General features: G+C 43.8%; 1 protein-coding gene across 3 annotated transcripts in view; it reads right to left on the bottom strand.

Annotated features, from left to right (window-relative positions):
• Positions 1 to 2,609: 2,609 nt before the first annotated feature.
• The window catches only part of GALNT7 (polypeptide N-acetylgalactosaminyltransferase 7), a 76,349-nt gene continuing 60,563 nt past the window's right edge, over positions 2,610 to 18,395 (bottom strand). For all 3 annotated transcript variants that reach the window (XM_070757449.1, XM_070757447.1, XM_070757448.1), the window contains exons 10-12: positions 8,049 to 8,147; positions 6,548 to 6,676; positions 2,610 to 5,426 (exon numbers count right to left, since the gene is read on the bottom strand). In XM_070757449.1, coding sequence (XP_070613550.1) covers positions 5,289 to 5,426; positions 6,548 to 6,676; positions 8,049 to 8,147 — 366 coding nt within the window. In that variant the 3' untranslated portion in view covers positions 2,610 to 5,288. The remainder of the gene's footprint in view (positions 5,427 to 6,547; positions 6,677 to 8,048; positions 8,148 to 18,395) is intronic.

The following is an 18,395-nucleotide window of genomic DNA, read 5'->3' as shown; positions in this document are numbered from 1 at the left end:
GGGGGACTTTAACCTGCCGTTGCTCAGTGAAACCTCTGGGCTAGTGCAGGAGTTCATGGCCACCATGAGAGCCATGGACCTGACTAAAGTAGTATAGGGTCCGATTCACGAGGGGGGGCATGCACCCGACATGGTATTCCTCTCTGAGCAATTGAGTAATGGTCTCAGACTAAGGGGCTTAGAAGTGTTGCCTTTGTCATGGTTGTTCTGGTTTCTGGTAGAATTTTAGTTATTGAAAATAACGCTTACTGAATGCAGTATTTCATAAACAAAGAAACTCCATTTTTATTCTCTTCGCTTCCATATTCAAAAATGCAATACAGACTGGCACATTCTTTTCTCCCGTTATCTCTCTTAATTACATTCCACATGCATTCCTTCATGCCACCTCCTCTCTTCTGAAATTCATGAATTTACAGCATGATTTAAAAAAAACAGCAGGAATGACTGCAATATAACACAGAATAAACTTACTTGCTCTGGAGCTAAACTGAAACATATTTCATCTTAGAACTACAACATTGAAACTCCGCCCTTCTTCCCCACTGGCCTCCTGATGTAACTAATACATCACTCCAGTATTTAACCCATTCCTCCCCTTAATATCTTTTTCCTAACACCTGTTCCTTGCATTTTTGGACCCTTCTGAATTGAGGATTAACCCAGCGAATGTCTGTTTCTTCCTCACTAGATTCTTGACTCATAGCAACATCCTGTTGCTGGCCTCCCACCTGTTCTAATACCTGTAACCCAGGGCCTACCACTAATTCATAAACACTATCTGTATCAGAGTCCTCAAGTTCTTCATCATCCTCCAACTGACCAGGAGTATGTACAACAATGGTCAAACCATTTTCTACTGTGGCTTGACTTCCTGGCTCCAATCCTCCCCCGCAGGAAGGTGGAACTGACTAGGTGGTTCTGCCCCAGACGCCTAATGGACACAGAGGGCTTTCAAAGGGTACTTGTGGTTATACCAGATGCACTCATCCACAGTTCGGAACAGTCTCTTGCCATGGCCTGGAATAAGGCTGCGACAGAGGTTCTTGGCTAGATTGCGCCATTGCGACCTCTCTGCAGCACTAGACCCCGGAGAGCTCCTTGGTTTACCGAGGAGCTCCATGAGTTGAAACGCCAGAAGAGACATCTAGAGCAGTGATTTTCAACCTTTTTTGAGCCGCGGCACATTTTTTACATTTACAAAATCCTGGAGCACACCACCAACCAAAATGACACAAAATGACACCCTAAGACACTCTCCTCTCTTTTTCCATCCCTGTCTCCTCCCCACCCTTGTGTGCGTGTGTGTGTGTGTGTATACACTTTTGAACCATTTCCAAAAACAGGTGAGGGCCGGGTTTTTTTTCCTCTTATTCTTTGGGTGCTTTTTATCATATGTTTTAAATCAAGAGTCACTTCTCTCTCTCTTTTGTTTCTCTCTCTTTCCTCTCATTCTCTGTCTCAATCATTTTCTCATTTCTCTTTTTTCCTCCCCTTTTTGCTCATTTCTCTCTCTCTCCTTTCCTCTCCTTTTCTCTCTCTCTCTTGCTTTCTTTCTCTTTCTCTTGCCTTCTTTCTCTCTCACTCTTGCTTTCTCTCTTTCTCTTTTTTCGCTCTTTCTCTCACTCTCTCTCTCTCTCTCTTGCTTTCTTTCTCTCTCTCTCTTTCTTTCTCTCTTTCTTTCTCACTCTCACTCTCTCAACAAAAAGTTGCGAGACTGGAACCTGAGCTTCCTTCTTTGCGGCACACCTGACCATGTCTCGCGGCACACTAGTGTGCCATGGCACACTGGTTGAAAAACACTGATCTAGAGAAGCGATGCAGAAAGAGAAAGTCTTTCGGCTATGGCGAGGGGGACGTTTGCCCAGGTTCGCCTGGTGCACCAGTTCCGGCCCTACTTGAACCGGGAATGACTGCTCACAGTCACTCATGCCCTCATCACCTCGAGGTTTGACTACTGTAATGCTTTCTACTTGGGGCTACCTTTGAAGAGTATTTGGAAACTTTAGATCGTACAGAATGCAGCTGCGAGAGCAATCATGGGCTTTCCCAGATATGCCCATCTCTCACCAACACTCCGCAGTCTGCATTGGTTGCTGATCAGTTTACGGTCACAATTCAAAGTTGGTTATGACCTATAAAGCCCTTCATGGCATCGGACCAGAATATCTATGGGACCGCCTGCTGCCGCACAAATCTCAGCAACCGATTATATCCCATAGAGTTGGCCTTCTCCGGGTCCCATCGACGAAACAATGTTGTCTGGCGGGTCCCAGGGGAAGAACCTTCTCTGTGGCGGCCCTGACCCTCTGGAATCAACTGCCCCCAGAGATCAAGACTGCCCCTACCCTCCTTGCCTTTCACAAACTCCTTAAAACCCAACTCTGCCGTCAGGCATGGAGAAATTGATTCCCGGGCCATTCCGTTTTATGCATGGTTTGTCTGGGATGCATGACTGTTTTTATATTAATGGTTTTAAACTGTTTTTATCATTGGATTTGTACTGTGTTTTATTGTTGTGAGCCGCTCCGAGTCTCCGGAGAGGGGCGGTATACATATCTAATAAATAAATAAATAAATAAATAAATGATCAATTATTGGTGCAAACATGTTATAAACCCACAAGTTAAAATTTATTTCTTCACCTAAAAAACAAGCAGCCCAGAAGATATACAGAAAAATCCCCAGAATTCTTGTAAAACATTTTTAGATTTATACAATCTTTACAGAAACATACAGTGTATCAAAATCTGCATAAATCAAATTTATAAAATGAGTAAAAATGCATAGTGATCAACTTACAGAGCAAGTATATGGGATCTACTTCTTAAAAAGCAGGTTACAGTATGAAAAGTCATTAGGAGTAACGGCTTATGCTATAACAGTTACGTTTAAAAATACAGATCCATTCTCACATTATCATTTTAAATGGATTGCACACAATACCCTTTTGCACATACACACTTGCACAATGTGCAATCTCTTTCACTTATGCATAGTAATATGATTCATATTTATTCAAAAATGAAATAATTCAAGGAAATATTAAATATGCCCAGAAATGTTTTCACCCCTTCCCATCTTCCACTTTTATTTCTAAATTAACAATTAATACCCAAATATCAGATAGTTGAAAAATAAAATAACCCTAAAACTAAATTACATGTATCTGGTCTTAAGGTCTTTTAAATAAAGATAAAGAATCTCCATCACACTCTTTTAGGAGTAGATAAAATCAGTGTCAAAGATTTGCACTACTGAAATTATTTTTGTAATTCAATAAACTCCCTATTTACGACCCCATAATCCTTTAATTCAGGTTAGGGTCAGGGCAACTGGATGGAGCTGAGCATTTACTGGCTAGATCTCTTTCCTGATGCTACTCAGTTTGTAATAGATATTTCTTTTGTGCTCTAGGAAACATATGCCACCACCTAGGATTGAACTCTCAACTTCCAAGTGGGAGACAAGCCTCTTCACCACTAAGCTATCATGCTGCTCATTTTTGTAATTAAAAATAAAACCATTTAAAAACCATTTAATTTTAAAATGAATCTGAAATCACTTTAAGACTGAATATGTATTTTATTAATTAAACTTTTTTTAAGTATTCTTTTTTTAACTAGTTAGGACTGAGCAGTGCTTCCAAAATAGTTTGGAAAAGGTGATTCAGGAAATACAGGAGTGTGATTATATAATTTATATGCAACTCTAAAACAGTTTTAGATTGCACAGCTTCCCTCTACAGCTCTTGTATTCTCAGGAAAAGAAATATATAAAGAAATGAAGACAGATGTCATGTTTATATCACTGAATTATCCCAAGTACATTTCTGAAACTGAAACAGAGTCATAGCACAATGCTAATGTGCTGTATATATTTAATTTTATATGTATGGTTTTGTCTTCATGCTATGGGCAAATCTAATTATTCAAAACTTCTCTTAATTAAACTATTTATTTGGAAGAATGAAGTTTTCAAGTTATGTACCAAAGAAACAAAAACCCACTCTCCAATTCTACTATTAATAGATAGATTTCTTACCAAATACTGCCTGTAAATAATTCAAAAATTATTAAGAAATTGGATTCATGTTTATGAACTAAGCTAGATAAATTTTGCTATTCCATATTAGGCAGATGTAGAACTTTTTCATTTCTGACTTATTTTGTTACATAAGGGATAATTTAGTGCTTGTATCTGCAAAAAATTCCACTAGAGGCATCAAATTATAGAAGACATAATCTGTTTCAATGCTATTTCACACAAATGGTTCATAGATTTAAGTGCTACCCTTTACACCAGTTTAATCATTCAAAATGTTCAAGATGTTTTAACATTACTATTTTGGATATTTATATAACATTATTGATATGCTTTATACACAAATTATTTAATGTACTAATTAGGAATAAAGGGTATACTAGTAAAATTAGAACATTATTTAAACATAATGAAGACACTGCAATTTTTTCCTGTTTCTAATAAGAAAAGAGAGACTTCAATATATTTATGCTGTAACAAATTTCTCTGGTTAGGTAAGGGAAAAAAATTAAAGAGCACTAAATGTACTGAAGATTCTTTTTTTCAAAAAAGCAGCATGACTGAAAGGCCACCTGGGCTATAAACCTGTGGCAGTGCTTAGTAAAATGTAAAACCAAAACAATATATAACAAGTCAATACTCCCATATTACATACCAAGGTTTTTTTTCAAGTGTGAATGTTGGAATTAAAAAACAAACTGCCTGCAAACCCCTGAGTGTAATCCCAAAGAAGACAACAGATACTTGGATCCAATTCTTTTGCTTGTGCCCAAGTGAAAGGCACTTAATCACACCTGGGAAGTTGCTGATTTTCAGCCCTTTACACCATTCAGAAAGTTTATAGAAGGTCCTTAAGGAGGGCTCTAGGATAGGGTTGTCACCATAAGAGGAAAAGGAAATGTCCTCTTACCTATGTAGAAACAACCTTCTACTACTTTGGATCCAAGCTTGTGCTTCTAACTTTGTTCCAGTGAAACAAGTCAAAGCACTTTAAATGATAAGCCAGAGCATCTTAAAACAACATCCTAAAAGAAAGCAAAGAGATGTAAACATCTATTGACGTTTAAGGTAAGAGCAGTTTTTGTAAACATTAACTGCAGATGATGCATCTATCATAGTTCGTCTAAGTCCTTCATCCAGATCAGGACATTCCAGGCTCCCAGCTATACAGTTGCAGCAGTTTTCAGGTTATTTTCAGTTCTATACAAATTAAATTTGTCAGTAGGTAGATGCAGCTATTTTGTCTACACACTTAGGATATTGTTCATTTCCCATTTTTGTGTTGCTTTATCTGAGTCACAATCTGAAATAAATATTTGATGTAGAACTTCTGAACGGTCCAAGCATTTCCCTGATGAGATGTGAGTAAATCTATGAAGATCCTGAAAAACAGAAGCAATAAACTATTAGTTTTTAATTAAAAACAACAAATTTAGTTTTTCTTTAGCTTCGCCCTCAACAGCAGAGTAGGAATATAGGTTAGGAACTATTAGTTGGAGCAACCTGTCTAAGCCTGACAATTCTATAAATCTTGAGTTTTTGACAAGCTGCTACTTAGATTCACAAGAAAAAAGTTATACAAAGGAATTCAAATATATTGTATTTGAAGGTATGTATAATGTTGTCAATGTGTGAGAGGAGATGCCAGAGGTCCTTAACGAGCCACTGGTTTGCCCATTCAAGGCCAAGTCTGGCACATCAAAATTAAAGAACTTTCTATATTTAACCTTTCTTTTGGGGTAAGCTACTGAGTAAATGATATAACTGAAGTTGTAGAAAGTTCTAGAAGATGAAGATCATTTAGAGCCTTGGCAGTATAGGCAGCTGAGCCCAGGGATAGTATGAAAATAGAGTTTTTGCTCCCCTACCGAAACAATTAGGAAGCCCCTGCTTAAAAGACCCCATTTACCAGTGCATATGGAAAACTCTGTCACAGTTTCTTTCCTCTGGAGTAGCTTGCCGTGGAAATGAATATCCCAACCCACAAGGGCTTTAGAGAGTTAAGTGCAATAACTGGTGCCAGCATCCTATGAATGTTATATTATTACTTTTACTGCTTAATTGCCAATTGCATTATTTAATTAGTATAATTTTGCATTGTACTGTATAATGGAAGTAAGACATGTAGAGAGCAGTAAGGTTTCAAGTAGCACACGAATTTTATAAATAAGGAGGAAAGTAAGTAAATACAAGTAGTTCAAGTGTGCTTGCAACTTCTTTATCTGTTCCCCTTGCCTTTTAGGTCACTAAATAATACATAAATATATTAATACATACATATTAGGGCTATGCTATGTTGTAGACAAATTCATTAAATCTTGTTCATAACCAGTAATAATTTCTATGATGGACAAAGGCAGTTACGTAGATGAATCCATTCATCCGAAGATAATATTTCATGTCTAGCTCAACCTGTTTTTTGCTATGATTTAAATTTATCTAAAATTCATAAACAAAATTAATTATCATTATTGTAATGGAACTCTCAGCACTAATCAGATACCTTAAAGTACTGCCACTCCTTGTATTCATTTAAATTGCAATGTGTAATCATAACTTTTGCTCCATCAGGTCCTTTAATCAAGCACTGGTCATATTGCATCAGTTGGTTGGCTTCATTAATTCTGAAGAGCTAAAAATGAATATTAAAAACAATGCATATTTTGTTCTAATAACTGAAAAATGTTAACATATAAAACATATTAATGCATATAAGTAAAACTGAAATCACCTATAACTAAACAGGCATTCTTAAATATGTACAGTATTGGCAAAAATAAATAATTATGAGAAAATAATAAAAAACTATGTGCTAAATATTACCATTTAAGGATAAATTTGAAAGTGTATCAATCTATTCCTAACTAAGAAACTTAACTAGTATATCACAGATATAAAATATATCAAGAATGCATGAAACAAGCACAATTGCAATACTTACAATCTATAATTTGATGCACATAATTGAAATAACTTAGATATGCATATTGAAAATAGGAATATTTTATGGATCACCATTTTATTAATATAGAGAAAACCTTTGCATTCTTTTGAAAATTGAACAATTAGTTCAAATAAACAATTTCGTGCAGAAAGTTCTGGGACATTTCAGCTTCTGAATTCAGAAAATTTCAGAACAAAATTTGAAAGTCTACAATAAGCCAAGGGTACATAGAAACTAAACTGTTAAGTTCTAAGTGTAACCAGTGATTCCCAACCCTTTGGGGGTTGAATGACCATTTCACAGGGGTCACCTAAGACCATGGGAAAAGACAAATTTCCGAGGGTGTTAGGAACTAAAGATTGTATTCTGGCACTTTGCAACATATTTTTACAATCCGACCAATCAGGCATTCACATTGGGGGTGCCCTCTGACCTTCCAGCCAATGAGCTTAAAGCTCCATTGGGAGAACTGGTGCTAGACTTATGATTGGGGATCACCACAACATGAGGAATTGTATTAAGGGGTTGCGGCATTAGAAAGGTTGACAACCATTGTGTAAATAGAATATTATTTCTACTTATATGGTATGGAAGTTAAGGTAGTAACTCATATAAACTGAAGCAGAAGTACAACCCAGAAGTACAACAGCAGAAATAATTTAGATTTCTTTATATATATTGTTGCATTTATAATGTTGTACACCGCCCTGAGTCGTCTCGAGAAGGGCGGCACAGAAATCTAATAAATAAATAAGCAACCCAAAATCTCTTTACACAAAGACAGTTTCCCTGTATACATTAGATAGCAATTTTTTTTTAAAAGAAACAATTTCAAATAACTCAATAAGAGAGATTAAAGTATACGCAGTATTTATTGGGGCAAGGAATATGGGACAGTTTATAGTCTTATGACACACGGACACGCACATGAAAATAACTGTAATAATATTTATATCACAAAAATGTATCTTGGATTGGGAAGGAGAACAACTTTCAATCTAAAAATCATAAGCAATTTATTTAATATTTTGGCTCACAACTATTATCTGAATCTACTTACTTGATTTCCTCCCATTCTGTGGCATGGACCAAGTTCCACAAAGCCTCCATTGGTATGACCCATACTATCTATGCAGTATGCTGTTTCAAAACCTCTAATCTGAAACACATTTATGATTTGCACTACTGTTACAATATAGCAACTTAATAAGTAAAAATAATATTGAAAACTATTATTTGTAAACCTCAATAAAAGGTGCAGGTACATCTCTTCTCATGGGTGGAGCTAGCATTCAGAATGGATTGTCCTTGTCCAATCAGAGTGAGGACTGAGTCTGTCAATCATCTTTGAAGCTATGTCCACCATCTTGGCCCAGTTTTAACAAAGCCAAAGAAACAGACCCGAGGTGGCTACACAGGTAACACTGTCAAATAGAAAACAATCTTGAATCCCATCTGACCAACATCCTTATTGTGGCTAACACTAGTGCAGTCGGTCCGGAACGGAAAATAAAATTGGGTGTGGCTGAATGCTAGCTCCACCTCATGAAAAGAGGTGTATCGGGTAAGACCAACGCCCCTTCTCCATGGAGGGTCGAGAAGGTAGCATTCAGTATGGGACATACCCAAACTAAACATACCATGGGTGGAAAAACCTCTGGACCCCTTATCTAGGTTCTTCCTTCTTCCTGCTGCCCAACACACCTCCTCCAGGGACACCTGTGTAGCTCAGATCATGTGGAATGCATCGTGATGCAATCCGGATGTTGTTGGTTAAGAAGACCATATGCATTTGCAATTGTGGCTCTGATCTACCTGCTGATGTGGGTCTAACCTCTTGGTGAGGTAAGAACCCCGCCAAGAGGGCTTCTGATTTATAGATCATAGATGTCGGTCAATATAAATTTGGAGAGCCCTGCAAATGTCCCATGTGTGCCACAGGTGATACAGATATAGACAAAAATCAGGAAACACTACCTCCTGCGCCTCATGGAACCACAATTTGATTTTTGGCATGACTGTGGGAAACTGAGCCAATGATTCAAAGCCTTCTCAGGAGTGCATCAATGACAATGCCTCCACCTGCCGCTGAAGGGTGTTGGGGAAGAGGCTCATTTCCAGACTCCTCTGGAGGAAGAACCGTTGTACATACCTGAACGGTCTTCTCGATGCACTGGAAGGAGAGTCCAACATGGGTAATTTACCAATCTTATTGGTAGAGACTGAGTTAATTTAAATATTTAAATATGAGGTAGTCACCGCCCCTTAGCAGCCCCCAATACCTCAGTTTTAAAAACGAAGCCAGTTTAAGGATAACCTGTTTATTGAACAATAACCATATAACCTCATAACTATTCAACTTGTAACCCCAAGACTCCGTCGACTTGGCAAAACAACCATGCCGGGTGGGTTTGGACTCTCCTTCCAGTGCATCAAGAAGACCGTTCAGGTATGTACAACGGTTCTTCTCCACTGCATCTGGAAGGAGAGTCCAACATGGGATATACCAAAGATTACGGCCCATGGGAGGGAAAAGGCTGAGCTACGGTCGCAGGAGTTGAACACACTTGCTGCAAAACCCGTCTCCCAAATGAAGCTTCCGCCGAAGCTACTGAGTCCAGCTTGTAATGGCGTATGAAGGTTGTAGGAGACGCCCACGTAGCCGCCCTGCAAATGTCCTCAATGGACGCCTGAGTACTCCAAGCAGCCGACGTGGCTGCACTTCTAGTGGAATGCGCTGTCACCCCGGTCGGTGGTAATTGAGACCGAGCTTTGTAAACCTCCTCAATACAATTCCTTAGCCAGCGACTGATGGATCTTGATGATACTGCAAGACCCATTGATCGTTGGCCAAAGGACACAAATAATCTTTCCGATTTCCTGAAATGTCCAGTCCGTCTGATGTAGATCTTCAAGGCCCTCCGAACATCTACCTTGTGCCACCTCAACTCTAGAGGGTGCTGCCCATGTGTGCAAAAGTCCGGCAGCACTAATTCCTGCGCTCTATGGAAGCCAGAATTAACCTTGGGAATAAATGATGGGTCTAACCTCAATACAACCCTGTCTGGGTGGAAGACACACAAATCTGTCCGTGTAGACAGAGCCGACAGTTCTGATACTCGGCGTGCTGACGTAATTGCCACTAAAAAGGCTGTCTTTAGCGAGAGTAAACGTATAGGAATCGTCCTCATCGGCTCGAAAGGAGGCGCTGTAAGTGCCCGGAGCACCAGGGAGAGGTCACATGTTGGGAATCTGTGTACTGGAGGCGAGTGAGTATTAATTGCGCCCTTAATAAAATCCCTGATCCAAGGATGTTGTGCTAATGATCGAGCGTGAGGCAACCGAATGACGGTTGCCAGAGCAGCTAAGTGTCTTTTCAAGGTATTTGGAGCTAATCCTCTCTCGACCCCTGACTGTAGGAATTGTAAAATGGACACTATCGAAGCCTCCCCCGGATTAAGGTGGTGGTCCGAACAAAACCTACAAAAGGCCGCCCATGTGGCCTGATATATCCGCACCGTTGATGGACGACGAGCTGCCTGCATGGTAGATATTACATCGTCTGGCAAAAGTTGATGTTTCAGACCTGCCCTTTCAAGTGCCAGACCGTCAGTTTGAACCACTGAGGGTTCGGATGGGGAACTGACCCCTGACACAGCATTATTTCGTGGTCCGGAATCCTCCACGGGGAAGACACCGACAGGGCTACTAGGTCTGCAAACCAAGGACATCTCGGCCAATGGGAAGCTACCACTATCACCTCTGCCCCCTCCCGAATTATTTTGTCTAACACTCTTTGGATGAGACACGTTGGGGGAAAGGCGTAAAGTAGACCTTGGGGCCAGGTTGACCAAAGGGCATTGACCCCCTCCGCCCCTGGCGATGGAAACCGGGAATAAAACCTCTCCAATTGGGTGTTGGCCGGGGTTGCGAAGAGGTCCAACAGCGGAAGTCCAAACCAAAGCACTATTTGTTTGAAAAGCGCTGGGTCCAGACGCCACTCCGAAGGATCCAGAATGGCCCTGCTCAACCAGTCTGCTTGTACGTTGCTGGTCCCCGCAATATGCTCCGCCGATAACGAGGCCAGATGAGTCTCGGCCCAATATAAAAGGTCCGTGGTTTGAATCATTAGGCGATGTGACTTCGTACCCCCTTGATGGTTCAGGTGGGCCTTTGTGGCCACATTGTCCGTTAAAATCAGGACATGCCTGTCCTGGACCCAGGGAGCGAAGGCCTGAAGAGCTAGGAAAACTGCTCTGAGTTCGAGAAAGTTGATATTGACTGGGGTTAACTCCTCCTGAGACCATAGGCCCTGAGCCATATGAGGACCCATGTGAGCCCCCCAGCCAGACAGGCTCGCATCCGTTGTGATGATCACGCGCTCGTGACTCTGAAGAGGAGAACCTTGAAGCAACACCGGGGACAACCACCATCCTAGCGAATGCTTGACTGTTGCCGGAAGTCTCACTTTCCGGTGCGAGTGACTCACCTTGTCTCTCTGGGCCGGAAGGAGGAAGCATTGCAGGCCCCTGATGTGATGCCGAGCCCATGGAACAATCCCTATGGATGAGACAAGAGTCCCAAGCACTTTGGATAACGTCGCCAGCGGTATCTGTCGCTGTCGCCTTAGACTGGTTACCAACCTCCGGATATTGAGTAACATTTCTGGAGTCAAGGAAACAGTGTCTTTTACGGTGTCTATGATGGACCCCAGATGTTGGATCCTTGTGGTAGGGTGAAGATGACTCTTCTCCTCGTTTACCGTATACCCATGCCATTCCAGAACTTCCTGTGTGAGCGCCAGATCTTGTTGCGCTTGGGCCATGGACTTGGACAGAACGATGATGTCGTCCAAGTACGCCATGACCTGTATGGACTGGGACCTGAGATGTGCTGTCAGGATGTCCATCAGCTTTGTGAAGGTACGGGGAGCCGACGACAGGCCAAACGGCATGGCACGGTATTGGTAGTGGACACCGTCGAGGCAAAACCTGAGGAAACGCCGATGAGCTGGCCAAACCGGAACATGCAGGTAAGCCTCTTTGAGGTCGATAGAGGTGAGAAGATCGTTGTGCCGAATCGAGGACAGGATCGATTGCAAGGAATGCATGCGAAATCTGCGATACCGAATGAAGGTATTCAGGAATTTCAGGTTTAGGATCATCCTGAACCTTCCCGATGACTTTGGCACCAGGAACACCATGGAATAGAATCCCGTGCCTTTGGCATGTTTTGGCACCCTCTCTATTGCTTGTATATTGAGAAGATGAGTTATCTCCAGCTGTAGATGACGTCTTTTGAACGGGTCTCGCGTTAACGGGCAAGTGACAAACCGGTTTGGTGGGGGCTGCAGGAACTCCAGGCGCAGTCCTCGGGATATCGTGGCTATTGCCCATTTGTCGGAGGAGGTATTCCTCCAGGAGGCGCTGAAGCGTTGGAGTTTGCCTTCTATGGGCTGTAAAGAAGCCAAGTCATTTTGTGCGCCTGAAACCCCTTTGGTTCCCTCTGAAAGGATGCTGAGCCTGCTGGTACCCTCTGGGCCTATCCTGAAAGGCCGCGCGGTCCCCTCTAAAGGTGGGTTGGCCATACTGGTTCTGCATGTATGACCTATTATTCTGCCCCATCGCCGAAGCGGAGTCCCACCGAAATGGCTGACAGCGAGCGTAAGGATTGGGCCTACATTCCCGGCGTCTGTATGCTCTAGGCAGGGTCTGCCGTTTGTCCTTATCCTCAATGAGGACAGGGTCCAAGGCTTCTCCAAAGAGCTTTTCCCCTTGGTATGGAGATGATGCCAGGTTCCACTTGGACTTCAGGTCTGCTGGCCAGCTCCTCAGCCAAAGGAGGCGTCTGGAGGCCAGTGACGCCGCCATCCCTCTAGCCGAGAATTTAGCGGCATGGAGGGTGGCATCTGCTGAGAATTCCGCAGCTGCCAACAATTTACTTAGGTCCTGACGTAAGCGACCTTCTTCTGGACCTAGGCGGGCTTGAACCTCCTGCAGCTACATTATTGAAGCCTGATTGAAAAATGAAGCTGCGGTCGCTGCCCTAAACGCCCAGCTAGCCATTTGGTGAGATTTCCTCAGTAAAATCTCCGCCTTCCTATCCTCCGGTTTCAAGCTATCGCCGGTTTCAGATGGTACCAAGGCCTTTGAAATCAAGGTCATCACCGGCTGGTCAATGGGCGGAAATTCCAGCAGCTTCTCCATGTCATCATCCAAAGTATAAAACTTCCTTTCTATGACCGAAGGGCCTTGTGCTGCTGCAGGCTGCTGCCATGGGTGCTTGATGCTCTGCCTGAATATCTCCAAGGATGGCACATGATCAGTCTCGGGTTGGGGCTCCTTGAATAGTACTGCCGATGGCTTAGGGTCATCTAAGGCCTCAGTAGCCTTGGTTGGACCAGGTAAGTCCGCCACCTGCTTAGCTTTATGAAGCAGAATCTTGAAAAGGGGAGCCTTAAAGAGCCCAGCTGTCACAGGAGGATCAGGAGCTGTCTCATCATCCGAAAAGTCATATTCTTTTTCGGCGTCCTCTAGGGGTGACGGCTCCTCCATCCAGGACCCCATACCCGAGGGGGGCGGTGCAGCCCATAGGTTCCTGGGCTGTGTTGGGCGGGGGTGTTGGACATTCTGTTGCACCCCCACAGCCATCCCTTGTGAGTAAACATCAGAGATGAGTCCCTGTAATGCAGGGGACATCTGCTGCCAGGTATCCGGTTGCACACGCAGCCCAGCCGCAGTGGGCGTAAAGGTGGCAGATGAGGCACTCCTCAATGAGTGGCTGGCAGACCCTGGTCTCTGTTGCTGAGACCCAGATGCAGGAACAACCTGAGGCATAAAAGGGTGCTGCCTCTCTGGAGACCACTCTCTCTCTGAAAAAGTTTCTGATGGTCTCAAAACAGATTGGGCTGGTGGATCCCTGGCCTGCAATAAGGGAGAGACGGTTCTTGGAGTTAAGAGGGCTGCCTCCAGTCTCTGCTCCAACGCTTTAATGCGCCTCTCTGCCTCCTTGATAGAAGAAGAGGCTGGAGCCTTAGATTTTTCCTTGGACTTCCCCTTGCCTTTATCCTGAGGCATTACAGTGGGAGAAGATGTTTTCTCTAAGGTCTTTTCCTCCATTACTCACAGTTAACAGTTGTTATATTGACAGAAAGTGAATAGATACGTTGACAGGCACGGCTGTCACCGACCAACTATCTGTAAAATGGCGTTTAGGCACCTCAGAGCCTACGCCTGCGCCGTACAGGTTGATCGCGCCCAATGATTGGGCGGAGAGCAACCATCCGCCCGCCCAAACATGGCGGGCGCGGGAACTAGTTGCCCCAAAATGGCGATTCCCGCTCTTTTTGCCACCTTCGCCAACTCGGGGCGCTTCCCTGTAAGGGCCATGCCCCCCCACGATTCGCCTCCTTGATCCAGCCGATCCCGGCGGCTTTGCGGCTCGGCAAATGGCTTTTTGGCGGTGGCGGCGGCTTCAATCAATAGCCGCCGAACAGCTGAGAGGCGCTGGCCCGGCTCCAAATCAAGCCGCCTTCGGTTTTTCGACGAAATCCTGCATTTCAAGCTTCCCAGTGAGGAGGGCGGACCCCCTCACCTTCAGCTGACAGCCGGGTATGACCACTGAGGCCGAGGACCCTAGGCTGAGGTGCTCCTCGTTAAGCATGGTACCCACTGAGGGAAGGGAAGCTCGAGGAGAGTTACGGTGGGGGTGATTCTGCCCGCGGAGGGCAGAGACCCCTTGAAATCCCTTTCTTGATTCACAGCACCTGCAAAATAGAAAGGGGAGAAAAACAGAAAAATTAATAATTTTATTATCATTATTATTATTATTATTATTATTATTTTTATTTTTAATATTATTATTAATACTTCACACAGAAGAAAACTCAACAGTCTCTACACTAAGACTGAGTTTTTAAAACTGAGGTATTGGGGGCTGCTAAGGGGTGGTGACTACCTCATATTTAAATATTTAAATTAACTCAGTCTCTACCAATAAGATTGGTAAATTACCCATGTTGGACTCTCCTTCCAGATGCAGTGGAGAACTTCAGAATCTTAGGAATCGGCACCTGAAGAGGTGAGCAGCCCTCCGATTCATACGAATCACAAAAAGCTTTCCATGTTGCTGAATATATGCAATCAGTGCAGGGTTTCCTAGAAACCTGGATGGTGGCAGTGATATTGGCATCATAGTTTAGTCATTTGAGAGATCCCCGCTGAACCACCAGGTGGTCAACTAGAACCACCAGGGACCCAGGTGAACCAATGCTTCCTGGCTGAGAGAGTCTGGTGTTAAGGGAAGTCTCCATGATAGGGTCTTCAGGTCTGCAAACCATGCCTGCCATGGCCAGTGAGGAACCAAGAGAAGGAACTTGGTCCATTCCTCCAACATCTTCTGTATCACCTTGAGTAAGCTTGGCAAGAAGGAAAAGGTATATAGAAGGCATACAGGGTCCTCAAAGGGTTGGCCCTCTCTGCCTCCTGGGATGGGTAACAAGAATAGAATCTGGCCATTATCCGGGGCGGTGAATAGGTCGACTACCAGCTGTTGAACTGGCTAGTGAGATCCTGAAATACGGCAGGTTAAAGTCGCCACTCGGCATGATCCACTGCCTGGCGGATGAGCCAATCCACTTATGCATTGGAGACCCTGGAAATATGAGGGGGAGAAGATGTTGCTCTGCCCAAAGGCCCAGTTTCAGCGCCTCTATCAATGTCTGCGATCAAGTCCCCACTTGCCGGCTGACATGGGCCTTGGTTGCCACATTGTCCGTATGTGTCATCCAGAGACCTGGGGCTGGGAATGCTTGTGGACAAGGAAAACTGGAGTTCTAGCCAGTTGATAGAACATTTGGCCTCTGCTGACGATCATTGACCTTGGGGTATGAGTCCTCTATGTGAGTCCCCCAGCTGGACAGGCTGGTATAAATTATTATTACTATCCTGGACAGTTCTTGGAATAGATACCCTGGGAGATGGCCAAGAAATTCCATCAGAGAACGGAGCACAAGACCTGCAGAGGACCCTGCACCTTAGCTGTTGATGACCTCTGCTGGATCTCTGAAAAATTAAGAGGAACCACTGAACCACTGAATGCAGGCGTGCCCACGGTTTTATACCCATACTAGAAATCATTTTCCCCTCGGCTCACATGAAACTTGATCTGCTATCTCATTAATACTGTCCTGTCTTCTGAGAAAGGAAAACCTTACACTCTAGGGACTCAATAATGACCCCTAAATGGGACAGAGAAGTGGAGGGAGATAGGTGACTCTTGGCCAAATTAACTGAAAACCCATGCTGTCACAAGGTTATAATAGTTACACCACAAGGTGTATAGAGGTGGCCTGAAATAAAACATCATCCAGGTAACATTGGACACGCATGAGCAGGGACCTGAGATGAGCTTCAATATTTGCTATTACCTTAGTGAATACCCTAGGTGCTGAGGACAGGCCAAAGCAAAGGGCCCTATATTGAAAATGCCTCCCTGCGTAACAGAACCTGAGGTATTGGCTATATTGATGGTGAACGGGGATGTGTAGGTAGGCTTCTGTTAATTCCAGAGATGCCTGGAAATCACTCCTGCGGACACCCCCAGGATAGAACTGAGGGAGTGCATCTCAAACCTGCGGTATCTTATATTCAGTTTAAGATGCTTTAGATCTAATATCAGCCTCCACCCCCCCCCCCTGAGGAATTGGAAACCAGAAATAAGATGGAATAAAATCTGGTCTCCCTGTTGGTCCAACGGTACCTGCTGGATGGCCCTGAGACCCAGCAAGTGCTGGATAGCCACATCCATAAGTGCTCTCTTAGAGATCACTCTGGAAGCTGGACATTTTAGAAAGAACTTTGGGGGAGTCGAGGTGAACTCCAAAGAGAGACCAAAGCATAGTTTTCTTAATCCATCTATTCTGGGTGGTCTGCTCCCACACATTGGCATAATTAATAATAATTATAATAATAATAATAATTTATTGGATTTGTATGCCGCCCTTCTCCGTAGACTCGGGGCAGCTAACAACAATGATAAAAACAACATGTAACAATGCAATAATAAAACAACTAAAAACCCTTATTATAAAACCAAACATACACACAAACATACCAGGGACATGCCCTGGGGGGGTCAGATAAGGGATTATCTAGAACGATGGAGGGGGTGGGCTCCTCCCCTTCAGAAAGGTTGTTTAAATTGCCTCCCCCTGATGGATCTATCTTGGGACTGATGTTGTCTAGATCTGTACTGACCCTGGATCAGGAGAAGCTGAAACCCTGGTCAGTAGCCTGAAAGAGCCACTGGACATAGGGGAAACAGCAAAAATTAACTTTCCTTGAGAAAGAGAAAAGGCTCTTTCTCTTGTCATGATATTGAACCAAAATTGGATCTAGGGCCTCCCCAAACAGCTGCTGGCCCTGGATAGGGCCAGCAGCTGAACACCAGCCGCCACTTACGGTGGAAATCCGCTGACCATTAGCATAACCAATGCATGCACTTGGTGACAACAGAAACAGCAATGGCCTTTGAGGCGAACCTAGAAGCGTGCAGAGTAGTGTGCAGAGTTGTCAAGGATTGGGTGGCTGCTATGACTTTGATGAGGTCTTGCTGCGCACATAGATCAGAACTTGGGAGAAGCTCTTGAATCTGCTGGAGCCATACAAGTGACGTTCAGAGAAGAGCGATGCCGAGGAAGAGGCCCTAATGGCCCAAGCCACTGCCTGATGTGCCTTTAGGAGAGCCTGTTCAGTATGCTGCTCCTCTGGCTTCAATAGGTCTTCCAACTCCCCTGGCATCATGTTAGGGGAATACAGAGCTGCAACTGGGTCATCCATGGCTGTGACATTCAGAAGAGATGACAATTCAGGAGCTACATTGAAGGATTTCCTGTCCATAGAGAGGGCATGGGTCTGGATGCTAGAACAGACCATTGGTGTGGCACATTGTCCAAAAACAACTGAGGATCAGGAATTATATCCAGCTCAGGTGTAAATTCCACAAATAAGGAATGCTAAGGACCAGACGGGAGCCCGGTTGAGACAGCAATAGGATTAGCAAACCCAGCGGCATTGCGGCATTGTAGAGCAGAGATTTAAACAAGGCCAGAGGGAATAGGCCAGATGAAGCTGGTTGTTCTGGGGATAATCCTTCGTCCTCCAACAGTTTAAAGTCAGCCTGCTCGTTCTTCTCCTGAAGGAGAGACTGACTGTTGTCTGCTGAGCCCTCCGAATTAGGACTGTGCCTGTGGTAAGAGATTGTAAGATCCCCGAGGTAGGACACAAGCCAGTCGGCTGGAATGGGGGGGGGGGGGGAGAGATGTCTGCCTACATTTTGGAAACCTGCCGGTCCTTATTGCACTGCAGTCACAATAATTAACTGTAGACTGGCTGGATGAAAGGAGCAG

Source organism: Erythrolamprus reginae, chromosome 7 (assembly GCF_031021105.1).
Source record: "Erythrolamprus reginae isolate rEryReg1 chromosome 7, rEryReg1.hap1, whole genome shotgun sequence".
In the NCBI taxonomy this organism is placed as follows: domain Eukaryota; kingdom Metazoa; phylum Chordata; class Lepidosauria; order Squamata; family Dipsadidae; genus Erythrolamprus; species Erythrolamprus reginae.
The sequence above is the reverse complement of the archived record's forward strand: the minus strand, read 5'-3'. Positions and strand labels throughout refer to the sequence as shown.